Source organism: Bubalus kerabau, chromosome 16, assembly GCF_029407905.1.
Source record: "Bubalus kerabau isolate K-KA32 ecotype Philippines breed swamp buffalo chromosome 16, PCC_UOA_SB_1v2, whole genome shotgun sequence".
NCBI lineage: Eukaryota > Metazoa > Chordata > Mammalia > Artiodactyla > Bovidae > Bubalus > Bubalus kerabau.
The window spans coordinates 57,801,488-57,820,835 of NC_073639.1; the positions used below are offsets into that span (position 1 = coordinate 57,801,488).

The window sequence follows — 19,348 nt, forward strand, 5'->3', positions numbered from 1 at the left end:
CACCAGGCTCCTCTGTCCATGGGATTCTCCCAGGCAAGAATACTGGAGTGGGTTCCCATTTCCTCCTCCAAGGGATTGTCCCAACCCAGGGATTGAACCCAGCTCTCCTGCATTACAGGCAGATTCTTTAAGTTCTGAGCCACCAGGGAAGCCCATTTATCTGGAGTGGAAGCCAATTCAGATAGCCTTGTGAAATTTCCCTATTGTGATAACACAGGCAGGTCAAACTCTACACACCCCTGGTTCTGATGCAGCCCATGGCTTGGTACCAGCGAGGAGGTCCTGGAATAGAGAGGCCATCCTGGCAGCTGCCGTGCCAAGCCCCAGGCCTGGCTCTGAACAGGGTGTTCATGGGTGTTCCTGAAAGCAACAGGCCGTGGGCCTCTGGGAGGCACCCTGAGTTTTGTGGACTGTAGACACACCCCTGCAGTAGCCACTGATATAGACAGATGTGGGTCAGGGCCTTTGCATTCCAAATCCTGAGTGGCTGGGCTGTGGGTCACACTCTGTGTGCCCCTTCTGGCCTTCTCGGCCCCTCAGGTCCCAGAGAACACACCTGTCAGTAGGTTTTGTTGGGTTGCCTGCTTTCCTTCCATGACTGGATCTGTCTCCCATTGCCTGGCCTGAATAGCCTTTGTGATTAACTTCATGTTGTTGGAGACTTCTGGCCCGGAAGCAGGAGGTAGATGCCAGCCTCTTGGCATAGTTGCCAGTCTGGGGACACCTGTTCCCTGGTGCTTCCTGTGGTGCAGTGAATGAGTTGCCATCAGGAGGGTGGGTTCAGATGAGACTTCTGAATTTTATAACTTCCCCTCCTTGGTTGTTCAGAGACAATTTATTTTATTAAAAAATTTTTTTTTTGGCTGTGCCACACAGCATGTGGGGTCTTAGTTCCCCGACCAGGAATAGAACCTGAACCCTCTGCAGTGGAAGCATGGAGTCTTAACCACTGAACCTCCAGGGAGGTCCCAGAAACAAGCATTTAAGATGTGAAAAGGGCTGGGGAGAGGGGCTGGGCAGCAACTCTAATCCAAGTAAGGTTGCCTGACCCACCTGGAGGGCACCGGCCTGGAGAGGAGAGAGGAGAGAAGTTTCTAGAACCCCTGGGATATCTGGTAGCACAGATTCCCTGCCCCCCTCCCCCTGCAACAGCATCTCTCACATCAGAGGGATAGCTGTAAGGTAGGTGTGTCTGCCTTTCCAGAAGGGAGAGTCCAGGGCTGATGAACGCAGATTCACGTGGCCGCTGTTCTTTCTGAAGCCCTCGTGATGACCAAGACTGCAGCGAATATCAGCAGTAGTTGCTTACATGGTTTGAGTTCTTACTCACGAGGGAAGCAGTGATCTTCCTCATTTCACACAGGCACGTGGAGGCCAGGAGTGGGGACAGTCAGGTGCCCCAGGCCACATGGTGGATCAGCCCTGGAGACAATCTCCATCTCCGGGCATGAGCTTTCGTAGGGTGGAGGTGCAGCATAGGAAGGGGACCCAGGAATCCTTGTCCCATTTGGGCTTCACCGCACCATGAGCATCTGCCTGAGTCCCGCTGTCCTAGGTCCTAGCCTTGGAAAGTGTTGCTTAAATAATGCTGATGGTGGTAACCACAATCATAATAGATAGCGTGGCTCTGCTTGGTAGAAACAAAAAAATGTACAGTTGAGAAAATCAGCTGAGGCGGAGAGGCTGAAGCAAATGTGGGAACTGTGGCTTTGGAGGCCGCAAGGAGCACGGGAGGGGACAGGGAGGGAGCCCAGGACACACCACAAGGGCACACCTGGCCGGCACAGATGCTGCCAGAGATGCGGGAGGTAACAGCAGATCCAGGTTACATAAAGCCTTCGCCCCCATGCTGTTAGCTGGTGCGTTCCCCTGCCCTCCCTGCCCCGCGCGCCACCAGGTCTGTCCCACCTATTGTCCCCAGCAGGGGAGGGCCAGCCGCCCAGAGCGTCGACACAGATGCCAGCAGTGGCCTTGTAGCCTCCAGCTCTCTTCCCAGGTGGTAATGCTCCCGGCAGCCATGGCCACCCGCCGCTGACCCTGACTCAGGGCTGGCGTGTTCAGCTTGCCGAGGAAGCAGGCTGGATCTGCTCCCACTCAGGGATTGGTGGGGAGGCCTCTGTAATTTTCCTCTGAGCAAATGAGTTAGGCTCCAGGTTGTGGGTAGAAGGCTCAGGATCTCAGGTCACCTGTGTGTCCCCTTTCCCCTCTGCTGATCCTCTGTCTTTCACTGGGAGTCCCCTGTCCTTGCCTTTTTGCCTCTGTCTTGCTTGTTTCTCTCTTTGCCTCCGCTCCTGTGTTTTGCCGGCCTGTCTCCCGGGACTCCCGAGGCCTGTGCTAAGCCCCGATGCAGTGTCTAAAAAACCGAGATGCTTTCACTCACCAGCTGTGACGTCATTCAGCAAGTGACTTACCTTCTCTTAGCCTCAGCTTCAGTATCTGTTAATGAGAGTGGGATATAACACCCCCTCTCCCCCAGCTCTGCGCCGTCCAGTGTGGTAGCTGGGTGCCACAGGGAGGTCTGCTGAGCTCTGAGAACACAGTCTGAGATGGGTTAGTTACTCACTGGAGGAATTAGGCGGCTTGCTTTGTCTCTAGCCATCACGTCATGGGCCAAGCGCAGGGGCTGATTCCTTGGGTTCCAATCCTTACAACTGATTTCACTTTGCTGTGCCTCAGTCTTCTCATCTGTGATTTGGGGATGAATGTTGCATGTACCTTGTAGCGATCTTAGGAGAATTAGATGAGATGAGGCCTGGAATGCCTTCAGACCAGGGCCTGGCCCAGAGGGATCCTTCTCATAACTAGTGCCAGCTTCTGGGCCGGGAGCTCAGGGAGATGAAAAAGCCCTGCTCCAAGCTGTTCAGAAGCTGCAGTCAGACAAGAGAGACTTGTCAGCAGCTGCAGGGCATAGCAGACTCAGAGCTGATATGGGGGGTGCAAGAGACCACCTGGAAATGGGCCATGGGTGATTTTGATGGCAGGAGGTGGCCTCAGGCAGAGGAGGGCATCTGGGTCCTGCAGCTCTATCAAGATGTCAGGAGCCTTAGCTGTGGCCTCGAGCCATCCCTGAGTAATCCTTGACCCCTCCTGAGATGAGGCATCTCTGGAATGATGTGGAAGAGGCTTCAGGCCATATGAGTAGCCTGAGTGAGGGGTTTCAGCTCCCTGACTGGCAGTGGCAGGGGACAGCCTGTCTCTGTTGGCATCTATAGTCGGGTTTTTCATAACACTTTGTCACTGAGGTCTTCAGGACAAGGGGCTGGTCTGCAGCTGCCCCCCTGGCTGGACTTGAGCTAGCCAGGGGTCTTGGCTTGCAGTGGTCCAGTGGGGCTTCAGGTCTGGGTCCTCCAGGACAGCTAGGAGCTCAGCTATCTGCATCACACAGCCTGAACATCCTCGGGTGCTCACCCAGGCCTTCCACGCAATCCTACGTGCGGGCCTAGTGGGGCATTACCACAGGGCCAGCTGCTGACCCTTTCTTTCCGTGCCCTTCCCCACCCCAGGCTGGATCCATGCAGTCTACACTCCTGTAGACTCTCTGGTGTTCGGCGGGAATATCCTGCACAGCTTCAACGTGCCCATGCAGCTGAGGATCTACGAGATCGAGGACAGAACGCGGGTGAGGCGGCTTCCTTTTCTTCTCATGACCGTGCCAGCCCCTGAGCTCTGCCTGGTCCTCGGGGCATACGGGGCGGTCCTTCCAAAGTCCTTCCTGGTTCCTTGTCCCTCCTGAGTTCCCTGCCTCAAGCCAGGTCTTGGTCCTAGTTCTCTGGGGCAGGGGGTGCCCACGAGAGCTTCCACTCAGAGCCCCGGGTGTTTCTGTTCACCTCCAGACCCGTGGCACCCAAAACCCCCTTGTTGAAGAGGAAGTATCTCTTGAGAAAGCACCGTAAGATGTCAGGAACTCCGGCTCTTCCTTCTTCCCACGTGTATAAAGGGATGCGAGGGAGTGGGGCAGGGGTGGGGGGTTGGTGGTTCATCGTTGTGCTGGTAGTTTGGAGCGGGGTTAGGATCTTGAGAAGCAGTTCAGATCTTGACCATGAGGGGACCCTGAGGAAGCCAGTATCGATCTGTGAGTCCGCTGGGGGACTGTCCCTGAGCTCCGTCTCAGTGTCTGCTTACTGCTGTTGAGGGGGGGCGCCTTGTCTTCTTGACACAAAGTCTCCCCTACCCCGCGCCCCAGGAGCAGAGTCCAAGCCTCAGACACCTGACCTGGGTCCTCCACTCTGTTCCCATTCCACAAATTTCCCCTGAAAATCTCTGTCCCTTCCATGCCGGAAACAGACGCAGTGTCCCCGGGCATTTGAGACAGGTCTGAGAGTGGGAAACCAGGACACAAAAGGCCTACTTCTTCGTTCTTAACAGTTATTCAAGTGCTTCTTCTGCCTTTTAATTGAGATGTAATCCACACGCACAAAGTGCACCATTCAGTGGCGCTTAGCATGTGCCGATGTTCACAGCCATCACTTCTAATGCAAAGGGGTTTCATCACCCTAAGAAGAAACCCCATCCTCAGTAGCTGTCACTCCCCACTCCCCTCCCCAGCCTCGGGCAGTCACTGGTCTGTTTTCTGTCTCTGCATTTGCCTGTTCTGGATATTTTATGGAAATGGCATCGTATAACCTGTCCTTTTCTGTTTGGCTTCTTTCACCTAGCAGCATCTTCAAGGCTCATCTACAGTTGTGGTATTTGTCAGTGCTTTGTTCCCATGGCTTAATTCTATTTCATTGTATGGGTAGACCACACCCGGCCATCTCAGGCTTTGCCTTGGAAGTGACTTTTGCCCCAGAGAGGGTTCCCATTCACGGACCCTCTCATAGAAGCAGATGCTCTGTGCTCAGGGTTCCTGCCTTTCTTGGTCTTGTTTCCGGGCCTTGGTCTGCGTGGAATCACATGCGTGGGTCAAAGTCTCAGTCACTCTGTGTACACTAACCTTTTTAGTAGTCCCAGTGTTGAGGAGCCTCGTCCACAGGTTCCCTGGAAACCACTCTATGCTGTGTCCAGTGGGCAGGTGTGTTCACAAGGGCGAGTGCATATCTTCAGCTTGGTGGGTTTGCTACTGGGATGCCTGGATCCCAGGGGTCCAGCTTTGTGGAATTTCATGCCTCTCTTCTGTTGCCTGCCGACCATCCCTCTCCTGGTTTTGGTGAGGCCAGTCCCAGCCCTGGTCTGGAGGCTGCTGCCCCATGGTGTTCTAGAGAAAGGCACCATTTGGGTGCCAGTGGTCAACTTGTAGTCTGGGTCAAGAGCTGTCTGGGACTCTGGCCAACTGTCCTTTGGCCAGCCCCTAAAGAATGGACCGGTTTGTTTGTGAGCAGACGGGAAGGTGTGGGAGAGCAAAGGAGAAAGAAGTCAAGCACACAACTTTCCAGGCAATTCCTGAAAACCCGAATCAGGCTGGGATATTTCTAACGGCTTCAGCAACTCACTTGTCAGCTGTCCCCGCTCCCCCCGAGGGAATCTGGATCCTACTTCTCTGTGGATTGGGGTCCTGTCGTCATTCTGTTAGGAGCCCAGCTGCCCTCCCCCGTCAGTAGGAGGCGGGAGGGAGGGTAATGGAGTGGAACCCCCAGCGCCATGCTGAGCTGCTGTGGAATATCGCGCCTACATTGGGATGAGCACGGCAGGGCCCCCTCCCCCAAGGCCCACTGTTCCCTGTCTCAGTGGGCATCCCATCTGGTTTCCTGAAGCAGGTGGATGGGCGGGGGGTTGAGGGGGAGAGGCCGGGGGTGGGGTGGGGGGAATGGGGTGCAGGCTGGGCGGGAACCAGCAGCAGGCTGTTTAATCTGCTTTGATTTCTGGTCTTTGGAGAGGGCTTGGCTACAAGGCCCGATTGTTTATGTCTTAGGAGCCAAAGCAGACAAAAGATGCTGGGAAGAGAGCCCTGGAAGCCAGATAAAATGCCAGGGCTGCTCCTCGTCAGCTTGCTACAGCTTAATTTTTTATATCCCTGTGAGCTTTCTTAAGAAGGTTATGGCCATTTAAAAATAGTTTTTCGAGAGTCCGAAAACATGGATTTGCTTGGAAACCAAATGACAGGGGCGGGACAGAGGAAACCATCAGTCTCTAAGCCCTGGGGTGTGGGCTTGATTTAGAAAAATCATTTGCCTTTGTGGCCCAAGGTGGGGGACCTCCCCATAGACACCAGGGGAACCCCAATGTTCTCTTATGTTTAGGAAACATGTCTGGCTCTCATGATTTGAATTTTTCTCGTCTGGATGAGAGGTGACCACCCTGCTGCCCATAAAGCAAGCATGAACAGGTGTAGGTGTTCTGGGACTGGGTTTTTCATTTCCTGACCATCTTTCCCCTCTCATTCTAAAGATAAGCAGAGGGGTGAAGAGCTAACCAAAGACTGGATGTGTCGCATGTTTATTATTTGAAGATAGCATCTCAACAACTCTCACTCCATATTTTTAACTCCAGTTGGCTTGATAAAGGATAGGAATGGTCCAATTGATCACTAAACTGCCGTCTCTCATATTTATCTTTCTTTCCCCCGCCCAATGGCTCTAGTGAAAACAGCTTTCTCAGGAAAGGTAATGAATGCCAACATGCCCCATTCCCTCTCAGCTAGCGAATCTATTTGGAAATTGCAGATAATTTATCCTTCCTCCCACCTTTCCCCTACCATTGGATTTTTTTTTTCCATTGACTTTTTTTTTTTTTTTTCCAGGAGAAAAACAATTTTTAAGACACTTCCACCCACCCTCATATTTTAGTTTCTCAAGTCCTTGAGACCTTGGGGTTCTAGATGCACCAAAACATCTTTGGTTCTGATCGCCTGAGGTCACTCAGCTCCAGGAGGAAGGGCTTAGGCCAGGTGCCACTCGAATAGACCTTTGGGAACTCAAACTGACCCCTTGAGACCCGCTGAGAGATTGATTACTCCCCTAGGCTGGGAGCATTGCATGCTTTCTGACTGCCTTGCCTTTCGATGATCAGCTCAATTTGGTGAGGCTCCGAATGTGTCAACAAGTAATGTTGAGCAATCGTGTGTTTAATGTTCCCAGGCATGTGGCTGAAACCTTTTGAAGGCGAAGGGTGGAAGGCGACAACCTGTTTGTAAGTCAATTCTTTGCAAATTTTGTTTCCTGCGGTGCTCTCTTGGAAAAAAAAAATTAAAAAAAAAAAAAAAACCAAACAAACAAAAAAAGTAATTCTTTCATCAGCATTTGTTTTCACCCAGCTGGTTTCCCTTGGGTTCAGCAATGATGAGGGGAGACTTATCCTCCTCTCCGGAACTACAAAACGATTTTTTTCCTAATCTAGAAAGATTCTCAGGTGCCATGGTGCCCATCAGGGCCAAATGGCTCAGACGGTTTCCCAAATTTGAAAAGTCAAAAGCAACTTGAGAGTTTTATCAATCAAGTCAGGAGATGCGAGGGAGGGTCTGAGAAGAGGCAGACCTGCCTGTCCTCAACTTGCTCTGTAGGTTTTGACGATTTGTTTCAAAATCTCTTGGCCCTTGTTCTGGAGTAGGGGTGGGGTGGGGCTGAGAACCACCCCCTCCCCAAACTCCCTTCACAGGAGGCCAGGACAGCCTCAGGCCCAAGAGCTTCTTTCCTTTTCAAACTCTGGAGGACACTGATCCAATGACTGTGAAAAACGATGAATACTCTCCCAGCAATAAAACTGGGGTTCTTGGGAAAGTAAGCTGGAGCCAAGGAAACCACTAAATGATATTCCCAACTCCATGCATCTCCCCAGGAGCTCAAAAGCATGCGGCAGCCAGGATCTCATCCTAAAGCATACCATCCCCCAGAGGCAGGGAGATCAGATGGACCCAGGATGCAAATGGGAGAAGTGGGGACAGGGCCTTGCAGTCGGGAAACTGAGTCAGTGGGATCTGGGATGGATGGGAACTGGAACTGGGACTCTCAGAGAGCAGAGAGGGGGCCTTGTCCAGGTGGACATCAAGAGAGGCAGGAAGACCGGATTTTAGGGATGATGGAGTAGATGGAGCATCTAGGTCTGCCTGTATTTGCCTTCCTTCCAGATGTAGAATCTCACCTGCTGGTTGTCAGCAAAGCAAGGTGGGAGAGTGCGATTCCTTGACACCCAATTCCCTGAGTTCCTAGAGGACAGGAGGGGAGAGGAGGGGTCTCTGGCCCCCACACAGGTCCCTGAAGGCTGATGCATGCTCGGTGAGAGGGTCCAGGAGTGAATGTGGACATGCGGGAGCCATGAGTGGTCTCAGAGAAGAGGGCCCAGCTGTGGGAGACGGACCATCTCCCACCACCCTCGCCCTCTCGGGATGTAGTTTCTGGAAGGCTCCTCCATGCCAGGGCCATCAGTGTTATTGCTTCTTTCCCATCTCTTGCTGCCATCTCATCCGTATAGAGTCCGTGCTGCCAACCATCGGAATCCCCCTGGGGCCCCCGGCCTTTTCACAGCTCTGATGCACCAAACTCTTCAGCACCTATACTTCCTCTCCTGTAAGAAACAGTCAAAAGGGGATCTCCAGCTGGACACCTGCTCCAGACCCGGGGTGTGTGTTCTGCAGTGTTAGGACTGTCCCAGGTCACACTTGGGACTTGTGTCACAGGGAGTCCTCTGTGGAGCTAAGGCTGGCAGTGCCAGGTGTCGTGGGGGAGGCGCAGGAGGTGGGCCCCTCTGAGGCCCCGCCCCTGATGGCAGGAGAGGCCACACCCCTTCCATCCTCATTGGTCCGTCTGTTGTGGCCTCCTCTTGAGTACAGGAGATACTTGACAGCCTATCTACAAATGGGTAAGGTTTGGGGTTTGATTTCTGTTTTTCAAGGCGGGAAGGAGCGGTGGTAGAATCTATGCAAGGATTTTTGAGAATGGGCGAGGAGCCTGTGTCTGTGGTAGCTAGAATCAGGCAGGGGCTCGCAGCCGCAGGTACCCGCGCCCTCCGCCGTCAGATCAGGGGACACCTCTGTTTCTCTGCATTTCACCGAAGCACAAAGTGGACCCCGTACAGCTTTCCCTGCGCAAAGCTCGAGGACCTTTGCAATGACGCTCTCACATAGGCCTCTTCCCCGCTCTTCCTCCTCATTCGTGCATGCTGGTATCTTGCCCCTTTCAGCGCTTCCCTCCAGCCCATACCCCCGCCTCCCCCCCCCCACCCCCCCCGCATTTTTCCTTCACACCATTTGTGCTCTTGCTAAGATGATGAAAATGACTCCCACTCCCAGGAACTCCCCCATACCCCATCCCAGTGCCCTTCTCTCCCGCCTTTCCCCTCTGCCCTCCAGAAGCTGACCTCTGCTCCTGGATCTCTGCTTTCAGGTGCAGCCCAAATTCCGTTACCCCTTCTACTATGAGATGTGCTGGTATGTCTTGGAGAGATACGTGTACTGTATGACCCAGCGGTCCTACCTCACTCAGGAATACCAGAGAGAATCAATGCTTATTGGTGAGTGAGCCTTGCTCGGCTGCCTCAACGGCTCAGCTGCAGCAGAAATAATTTTTTTTTTTTTTTAATTCTCAGCAGTATTATTTTTTTTTTTTCCCATCTCTAGGTCAGTATTTCTATTTATTTATCTTTAAAGATTAATTTTTATTGGGGTACAGTTGCTTTCTGATGTTGTGTTAGTTTCTACTGAATAGCAAAATGAACCAGCTATACATATACATATATCCCCTCCCAGAAGTAATTTTTTTCAGTGGGGCTTTGGGAGTCCTGGGTTCCAGGAATTCTTCTGAGCCAGTGTTATCGGGCAGATTCCTAGAGACTCTTGAGGAGGGGCAGGGAAGTCATCCTTCTTAGCGTCCCACTTGAAATAGTCCTAAGTGAAGGAAATCATGACCTCCAACAGAGTCATCTTGGTGGCCCCCAGGTTTTACTGGTTGATTATACAGAGGTGGGGAGGGGCTAGTCCCCTGGCATGGTTACTGAGACAGGCTCCCCACCAAGCAAAGTTTCCTGATTCTATTTTTTTTAGTCCCTCCCTGGCCACCAACTGATTTTTTTTCTCCCTGCACTAGAGGTTAGATTTTTGTCTATATAGAAGCAGTTCTAAGAGATTCAACCAGTTCCCCAAAACCCAGGCCAGTTATAAGCCAGAGGGAGGGGTTGACCAGAGTTGGGGGTGCAAGCTTGGCAGAGCGATGGGTGGTTTTGACAGAGACAGGGAGGGAGCATTTATAGCTGCAGCTGCAACGCCTTGCCCGGCTGCTATTACTTAAAGGGACATCACACTCCCCCCACAAATGGCTCAGTCCTTGAATCTTGCCTCACAGGCACCCACCGTGAAGTTGTATCTAGCTTGTGACAGCCTCGAAGAGCGATCTGTAGGAAGAATATGCTTCTTCCCCTCAGCCTCTGAGCTGCTACAGTCGAGGGTTTCTTCTGGATGCTAGAGTCACTGTGCCGCCCTCACTGCATCTTCCTCATCATGGGATAGAAAAATGGGGTCGGCCCATTTCCTTTAGGGCCTGAACAATTTCTGCTGTGATTTACAAGATGTTTAGATTTTTCCCCTCTTACTAAACCTCTTCCTTCCTTCCCTTGACTACTGTCCTGACTTCCAGGGGTTTCAGGCCTGACATGTGATGGAGAACCAGTGTTTCAGCTGGTGGGGGAGGTCTTGATTGGGGAGTGCCTTTTGGAAATTCAGTTCTCTCTGGGGTTCTGGGGGGGCGGTTGGTTTCATCCCTGTTAGATGATTCAGGTGCTCAAAAATACCCAGACCTTAACAGGCTCCTCTTGGGGAGCTTCCAGCCTGGTAGCAGATGGGAAATGATCCTGAAGTAGTGTGATGACCTGTATGGTTGCAGTAGCTACATGTTCCCTTGGGGACCAGAGGTGGATTTCGTGGCAGTCCGCAGGACCAGGAAAGAGAGGGTCACCACTCTCACTTGGAAATTTAGGGCCATAGAAGAAAGTTCCTTATTCTGTTCCAGGCTTGAGAGGAAGTGTTAAGGCAACGTTTGGGTCACTGGTACCCACGTTTCTCTTCAATTTTCTTGCCAGTTTCCCTCTACCAAAGAGAAGGGGGGGTATTTGGGGGACACCTCATTTCTTGAGAGCTAATTGTGTGCCAGGAACAATGCTCTGTGATGCCTTATTTAATGCTCACTATGAGTGTTCAAGGGAAGTATTTTGTGCCTATATTTTTTAAAGAGCATTCTTGAGATATAGTTCACATATCATACAATTCACCCTTTTAAATATGTACCATTCAGTGATTTTTAGTGTGTTCTCAGGGTTGTGCAGACACAAGCACGGTCAGTTCTTAGAACATTTTCGTCATCCCCAAAGGCATTCTGTGCCCTTGAGCTACTATGTCCTTTCACCCCAAGCCCGTGACCTCAGCCCTAAGCAACCACGAATCTACTTTCTGTCTTTATGTAGTTTCTTCCTGTTCTGAACTTTGGATATGAATGGAATCATTTAATATGTGCTCATTTTTGCTCTACTTTTTCCCGTATTGAAAAATACAGTACCAGGTGTGTTCAGAGAGGTGAGGCAACCTGTCAGGGTACACACAACTGGGGAAAAGCAGAGCTGTGTCTGGCTGATGGCAGCCTTTCTAGGGCCTGAGGGAGGCAGAGGCCATTAGAATGTCAGAAGGAGCTCAGTGTGCAGAGTAAAGGGAGGCACAACGAGTGGGACATCCAGGGACTTCCAGCAGGGAGTTTGGGATGTTCATCTCTTTCTTGTGACATTCTCCCTCCACGCCTCCTGCCCCGACCCCATTCTTAGATGCCCCAAGAAAGCCCAGCGTAGACGGCTTCTCATCTGATTCCTGGCTGGAGATGGAGGAGGAGTCCTGTGAGCAGCAGCCCCAGGAGGAGAAGGAGGAAGAGGAGGAGGAAGAGGAAGAGGAGGAGGGTGCAGATAAGACCCCCAAAGCATCCACCGATGGCCCTGCCTCACCCACGAGCACCCCGTCCGAGGACCAGGAGGCCCCCGGGAAGAAGCCCAAAGCCCCTGCCATGCGGTTCCTCAAAAGGACTCTGTCAAACGAGTCAGAGGACAGCGTGAAGTCCACCACGATGCCCACCGACTACCCCAAGACGCCCACCGGCTCTCCCGCCACTGAGGTCTCTGCCAAATGGACCCACCTCACCGAGTTTGAACTGAAGGGCCTGAAAGCTCTGGTGGAGAAACTTGAATCCCTCCCGGAGAACAAGAAGTGTGTCCCTGAGGGCATCGAGGACCCCCAGGCCCTCCTGGAGGGTGTGAAGGTGGGCAAAGGGGGTTGCCTTGGGCTGGGCAGCTAAGGAGGGTTGGGCAGGTCTTGTTCAACATACAGATTCTCGAGGGTAGCTCAGCTCCAGGGAGCTTGGGACAGACTGTCCTGGGGGGAATGTCCATGCTTGGAGAGGGACCTCGGGTCCAAACAAGCCCATCTGGGGTGTCCGAGTAGAGGCCACCATTGAGATCCCTGCAAGGGGATCTCATAGTGGAAGTTGGCTCTGCAGTTGACAATGACCTCTCTCTTAGGACATGTTGAGAATCCCAGCCATTGAGGACAGTAGGGTGTCACTACTTAGAGTGTACCAATAGTGCTGTGGTTGGGCTTGGGGACAAACTCCTGACATCATGTTCAGGGAGACTTGCTGCCCTGGGCTGGTTTTTTTTACCGCAGAGGATGCCTCTGTTTCATATGAACAGGTTGTTCATCCTGGTTGTCTCCTAAGTGACCATCTCAGGTGGGCCACCAGGATTGAGAGGTCTCCAAGTAGAGCCTAATTATTATTAATTTTTAAATTTTAAATTAGAAGATAATTACTTTACAGCATTGTGATGGTTTCTGCCATACATCAACATGAATCGGTCATAGGTATACATATGTCCCCTCCCTCTTGAACCTTCCTCCCATCTCTCTCTCACCTCCCTCCCAGAGCCTAATTATTGAGCAAGCTCATTGAGCGCTAGCTGTGTTGGCCACAGGGGAATGGGAAGCAGGCAGGTAAAGAAATCAGGAGGAAATTCCCTGGTGGTCTCCAGGACTTGATGACTTCACCACTGTGGCATGGGTTCAGTCCTTGTTTGGGGAACTGAGATCCTGCAAGCTTTGCGGTATGGCCAAAAAGAAATTGGGAGGCAGGGAATTGAGTGCCTGTGTGTACCCAGGTCATGGGAGTGGGGTAAGGGGACATTCATGGGCAACATCAGGGCCAGGGCTCTGGGACAGTTATGTACAGGGAATTTGAGTTGGGTCTCAGAGATTATATAGAGTTCTTCAGATGAGGAAGGCTGTTCTAGGCAGACTGCAAACATGAAGTGTATTTAAGAAATAGGAAATACACTGGGAGACCTTGTCTGGTAGTAATCATAACATTTGTTGAAAGCTTATGTGTGTGTGTGTGTTAGTTGCTCAGTCATGTCCTACTCTGCGACCCCATGGACTGTAGCCCGCCAGGCTCCTCTGTCCATGGAATTCTCCAGGCAAGAATGCTGGAGTGGGTCACCACTGCCTCCTCCAGGGCATCTTCCCAACAGGGGGATTGAACCCTGGTCTCCTGCATTGCAGGCAGTTTCTTTACCATCTGAGCCACCAAGAAAGCCCTGTTGAAAGCTTACTACCTGCCAGGTAGCAGGGCTCAGCAGGTGGTAGGTACCTGACGAGGAAGTTGACTCAGAGAGGTAAAATGACCTGTTTGCGGGGACAGCTCTGTCACCTATATCTGGACAGTAGGGTCAGGATGAAGCCTTCAGAGTGCCTATGTGGATATCACTGTGTGGAACTGCCTCCTATCTCGGCATTGATAAGGTTTTTGGCTGTGAGGCCTCAGAGGTGTTTGGGCTTCCTTCTCCAATGTCTGATTCTCTAGTGAATCATCTGCCCGCTGGAGTTGAAAACTGAATTCATGTCTCTTGTTTGATGGCTGCAAACTCAACCCAGGATTTGTTAATTAGTTCATTTGTACATTTGTTCACTTAGAAAACATCGTGTCAGATCCTGGGATATAGAAATATTAAGACTGTTCTGCTGCCTTTGAGGTGCTCAGCGATCAGGGGCTGAACTCTTGGGGTCTAGTGGAGGTGAGACCTGGGGCCGTGTCAGGCAGCTTAATAGATGCCACCAGCAGAGGGAGCTGGTGTACAGGATCATTAATTCAGGTATATCTCACTTTATATAGCAGGTTATTCCCTGCAGATGCTGTGATTTCAGATCTTATGACTCTGGGAAATTGCCAAGTAAAAGAACTTTGTGATGAATATCCCCACAAAGCATATCTTTACTTTCAAATAGGTCTTTTTAAAACTGATTCTTGACTGATTTGGAGGTTGCTTGACCTCTTGAGAGTTTCATGAAAGTACACATATACACACAAAATTTTGCACGCAGTATCAGAGGGTTTTGGACTCCTGAACCCCAGCTTAAGACCCTCTAATCTTGTGGAATGGAGTTTTAGATATTGGGTTTCCTAAAGGAAACCTTAGAATTGTGCATTGTGGCTACTTTTCTCTTCTAAGGTCCTATAAAATGAAAGCAAGGTATTTTCATCAATAATAACATCACTAATAACATTAGAGTTCCAAAATGTTGTAAATGAGTTTAAAAAACACATGTTCATCTGAAAAGGAAGTGTTGTTGTGGAGCCTTTTTTACTTTGTTATGTCCTTGTGCAGTGTTGCTAGTTCCTGGTTGGTCAGATTTCTTTCTAGGGATAGGATTCAGCCCCTTGTAGCCCTCACCTGTGCCCTCCTGATGGCCCTCTGAGGCTAGATTCAGCCTAGGCCCCGTGGTAGTGTGAAGGAGGCCTGGGGTAGGAGCTTAGACAAATTTCAAGGAGTCCAGCCTCTTTCCTCCCCAACCCCCACCTTGGGGCTCAGTGGTAGCTTATGATGATGTGTGATAATGAATGGATTTCAATTACTGTGTGCTCCTATAGGTCTTTTTCATATATAAATTCATTTAAACCTCCTAGCAATCCTCTGTGTTACTTTTGTTACCCCCATTTTACAGATGGGAAAATTGAGGTACAGATTAGGTTAAGTAACTTGCTCAAGGCCACATGTACTGCTTGATGGGGAGGTCCATGCACTTACCTACTAGACCATGCTTTGTTTAGCTGCTGTAGAGAAACTGATTCTCTCTCTTCTCAGAGGCCACTCTGAATTTAGGGAGAAGGTCTTAAGGTGACTCTTAATGGCATTCTTTACAGAACAGGCAACACATTTGTTTGGTCCTGGGACAAAAACTGTAAATTGGTACTCTTAGGACAAAATCTAGCTTCTAGGGCATGGCATTTGACCTGTGTAGCGTTGAACATATTTTTGTAATTATTTGCCAACATTAACACCCTCCTTCAGTACTCTTGCCTGGAAAATCCCATGGACAGAGGAGCCTGGAAGGCTGCAGTCCATGGGGTCGCTAAGAGTCGGACACTACTGAGCGATTTCACTTTCACTTTTCACTTTCATGCATTGGAGAAGGAAATGGCAACCCGCTCCAGTGTTCTTGCTTGGAGAATCCCAGGGACGGGAGAGCCTGGTGGTCTGCCGTCTATGGGGTCGCACAGAGTCGGACACAACTAAGGCGACTTAGCAGCAGCAACAGCCAACATTAAAAAATCACAAGAGTAAGTGAAAATGAAAAAAAATCAAGAGAGTTATATAAAATATCTTGGCTATCCTGGCTTATGTTTCTGACTGACTCTGAAAGTGAAAGTTAGTCATTCTTTGTGACCCTATTGACAGTAGCAGCAAGAAATGAGTAGCAAGTGATCTTATATACCCCAGTCCCCACCACTCCCTACTGCCTTCTGAGTGTCGGCTTACCATTAGGCTCACCCATCTCTTTTTGGTATAATCTAGCCAACTTAGCTTATTTATTGACTTAACTTGTCTTCAGAGATATTTATGGTCTTGAGTCTTGTCTGAGGAAAGCCTTTTCAGGCTAAAGAGCTTATAAATTGGGTGGACACATCTCCTTAAAGCCCCAGGAAAATCAGAGCCTCTGTTCTCATCTCTGAGTATTGTGTGGCTTGCATGGGGAAAGTGGACCAATCACCTTTTCCAGAGTAGGGAGAGCTACTTCCGGGCTGTCTGGTCAGGCCATCAGCCCCTCCCAGTCCCTAGAGACCCAGAAGAGATTTTGAACCTAAGACTAGCTTCTAGAATGAGCGTGTTGTCACAGAGGGCGAACAGCTTCTTCCTGGCTGCTCGCTTTAGGTCCTTTTGTTCTCTCTTCTCAGATGCTGGGGTTTCTTTTGCACTGGCTGAGAAATAAAAGTCAGCTCAGGAATGTGGGTTCCAGATAGAATTCTTAGCTGATGCCCCCTGCTCCCACTACTATTGAACGATTTGTGTTTCTCACCAGTGTCGGTTCCCCCTTGATGATTGATCAGTCATGATCTTTGACTTTTGTGGCAAAAAGATGATGTCTTTTCTTCTGTCTCTTTCTCTGAGGCCTCAGAGATGGCTGCTAATGGTGGCTCATGGTAACCAGACCCCCTGGGATTAGAGACACTCCCCAAAGTATTAATATTAATGTCAGTCTCCAGATGGCTAGGTTTTAGCTTTTATCAGAAATTCATTTTTTTTTCTTTCATTCATAATGTACGTTTTTAAATTGTGGTAACGTATATTTACTGTTTTCATTATTGATTAATTATACTGACTAGATCACCAGCTTAGAATCTTCAAGAAAGAAGATTTACGGTTTTCACCATTTTCAAGTGTACAGTTTAGTGGTGTTAAGTACACTCCCAGTATTGTGCAGCCACCACCTCTGTCTAGTTCAGAACTTTTTCATCACCTTAGGCAGAGCCTTATACCATCAGCAGTCAGGCTCTATTTCCCCCCTCACCCTAACCTGCATTCTGTCTTTATGGACTTATTTATTCTGGATAGTTCACCTGTCTAAGAGTTGTAAGTTGTAGGGAGTTCCCTGGTAGCCTGGTGGTTAGGATTTGAGACTTTCACTGCTGTTGCCTGGGTTTTCAGTCCCTGGTTGGGGAACTGAGATCCTGCAAGCTACATTGCATGGCCAAGGGGAAAAAAAAAGTTTTGAGTATAATATTATAATCTTAAGTGATTGGTGTTTGTTTTTTTTTTTTTAATAAACATTACAGGTTACAGGATAGAAAATGTCTCCTTCCTCAGTTCTGACTTCCTGGAGAATAACTTCTGTTAGTCATCTGCTGAACATACTTTTGGAGCTTTTTCCATCACATCCATGTATATAAACATATATATATATTTTTTTAATGGGTTCATACTTGCTTTTTGTCCCTTTAAAGCTTCCTTTTTTGTGTCTGTTTCTTTTTAAAAATATTTATTTTTGTTTGCACCGGGTCTTCGTTACTACACGCAGGCCTTCTCTAGTTGGAGTGAGCAGGGCTTCTCATTGCGGTGGCTTCTCTTGTTGTAGAACATAGGCTCTGGGCTCACTGGCTTCAGTAGTCACAGCACGTGGGCTCAGTGGTTGGGGCTCTGGGCTCCAGAGCACAGGCTCAGCAGTTGTGGCTCACAGGCCTAGTTACTCCAACGCAGGTGGGATAGTCCCAGATCAGGAATTGAACCCCTGTGTCTTCTGCATTGGTTGGTGGATTCTTTACCACTGAGCCACCAGAGGAGCCTGACTCTCTTTTAAGACAATTATTCTGCTAGGGTTGCAGGATATTGGCCTGTGTGCAATGGGAAAATAGGAAATTGGGACATGAAACATGCTTTCCTTTGATTTCTGTTCTTAGCTGTTTGCTGTGTGGTCTTGAGCAAGTCACATCACCTTTCTGTTTACTAGTATGTAAATCTCAGATATTAGACTGAATGTGCTTTGTTCCTCCAGAGCCCAGATTCTGAGGTTCCTTGGCCATTCAGAAATGTGTAACTGATTGAAATCGGAATATCTTCACTATAAAATAAGGATAGTAACAGGGACCTAGGTCACTGAATTATTGTGTGGGACAATGAGGTAATGAGCACCTAGCTCTCTTAGTAAGCCCTCGGAGAAAAATTAGCTATTCTTAGATAGCAGGCAAAGGAGAGTCAGACTGGCTTTGACCAGCTCCCCACCCTTCCCATGCTCTTTCCCTGCCTTTCAGCTTCTCTATCCCTGCTTAAGGGTTAATGATTACCACCTGTATTAGTTTCCTAGCGCTGCTATAAGAAAGTACCACAGACTGGCTCAAACAACAGAAATTGTCTCATGGTTCTGGGAGCTAGAAGTCTGAAATCAAAACTGTGCTTACTCTGAAGCCTCTACGGGAGGATTTTTCCTCATCTCTTCCAGCTTTTCTTGGTTGCTGGCAATCCTTAGAGTTCCTGGTCTTGTAGCTACCTCACTCCAGTCTCTGCCACAGTTTTTACACTGGCAGTCTGTGTTCGCTGTGTGTTTCTGTGTGTCTTTTCTTCTCATAAGGACATCAGTCTGTAGATTAGGTCTCATTCTAATCCATATGACCCATTTTCCAATTAGGTCATACTCTGAAGTTTTACATGCGCTTGAATTTTGAGGGGCACAGATTCCCTGAAGGAGGAAATGGCAACCCCCGCGTCCAGTATTCTTGCCTGGGAAATCCCATGGACAGAAGAACATGGAGAACTACGGTCCACGGGGTTGCAAAGAGTCAGACATGGCTGACTTGAGTGCATGTGTGTGTGCACACACACATGTGCTGTTCAATTCAGTGCAGTCTTTTTCCCTTTTCTTTCTTGGATTGGCAACCATTAATCAGTGGACAGACTAATTCATAGTGAGATGGGAATTGGCCTGCATGCTGTCCTTCCTTGAAGAGTCCATACTTTCAACTAGAACTCAAGGAGAGAGTTTGAGGCTCCTGATGGGAGAGAAGGAGGGCATATGGGCATTACTCTAAGTAGTTGTAAATGACTTGAAAATAACCAGATGCATTGCAAGCTTGTGAGGACTTGGGCCTAAGTGCGCAGTCACCACTGAGATAGGAGATGGGAGAGTCTTCATTAGATATGTTTTTGCCAGGTGATTCTGCATCTGTCCTTGTTAATTAAGATAATACCAAGCTCTCTTTTACATGATTCCGTGCTCCTTTGGCTGCCAGAGTATCTGGCTAGGGGTGGAAACACCAGTGTACTGTGGATAACCATCTTTCTTATTTCATGGAACTATGGGGGCCTCACAGAATTATGAGACTGATGGAGTTGTCAGGCCACATGGAATTGTGGGCCCCACATGGCATTATGGGGCCTCGGAGTTATGCAACTGGTGGAATTGTGAGACTGCATGGAATTATGGGGCTGCATGGAATTATGGGGCCACATAAAACTGTGGGTCTGCATGGAATTGTGGGATTGCATAGAATTGTGGGTCTGTGTGGGATTATGGGACTGCACAGAATTATGGGGCTGCATGGAATTGTGGGTCTGCAAGGAATTATGGGGCTGCATGGAGTTATGGGACTGCACAGAATTATGGGGCTGCATAGAATTGTGGGGCAGAGTG

General features: G+C 49.6%; 1 protein-coding gene across 5 annotated transcripts in view; it reads left to right on the top strand.

Moving 5' to 3' along the window:
• Nucleotides 1-19,348, top strand: part of KDM2B (lysine demethylase 2B) — a 119,513-nt gene that overhangs the window by 44,264 nt on the left and 55,901 nt on the right. For all 5 annotated transcript variants that reach the window (XM_055550456.1, XM_055550453.1, XM_055550454.1 and 2 more), the window contains exons 9-11: nt 3,504-3,619; nt 9,255-9,381; nt 11,674-12,158. In XM_055550456.1, coding sequence (XP_055406431.1) covers nt 3,504-3,619; nt 9,255-9,381; nt 11,674-12,158 — 728 coding nt within the window. The remainder of the gene's footprint in view (nt 1-3,503; nt 3,620-9,254; nt 9,382-11,673; nt 12,159-19,348) is intronic.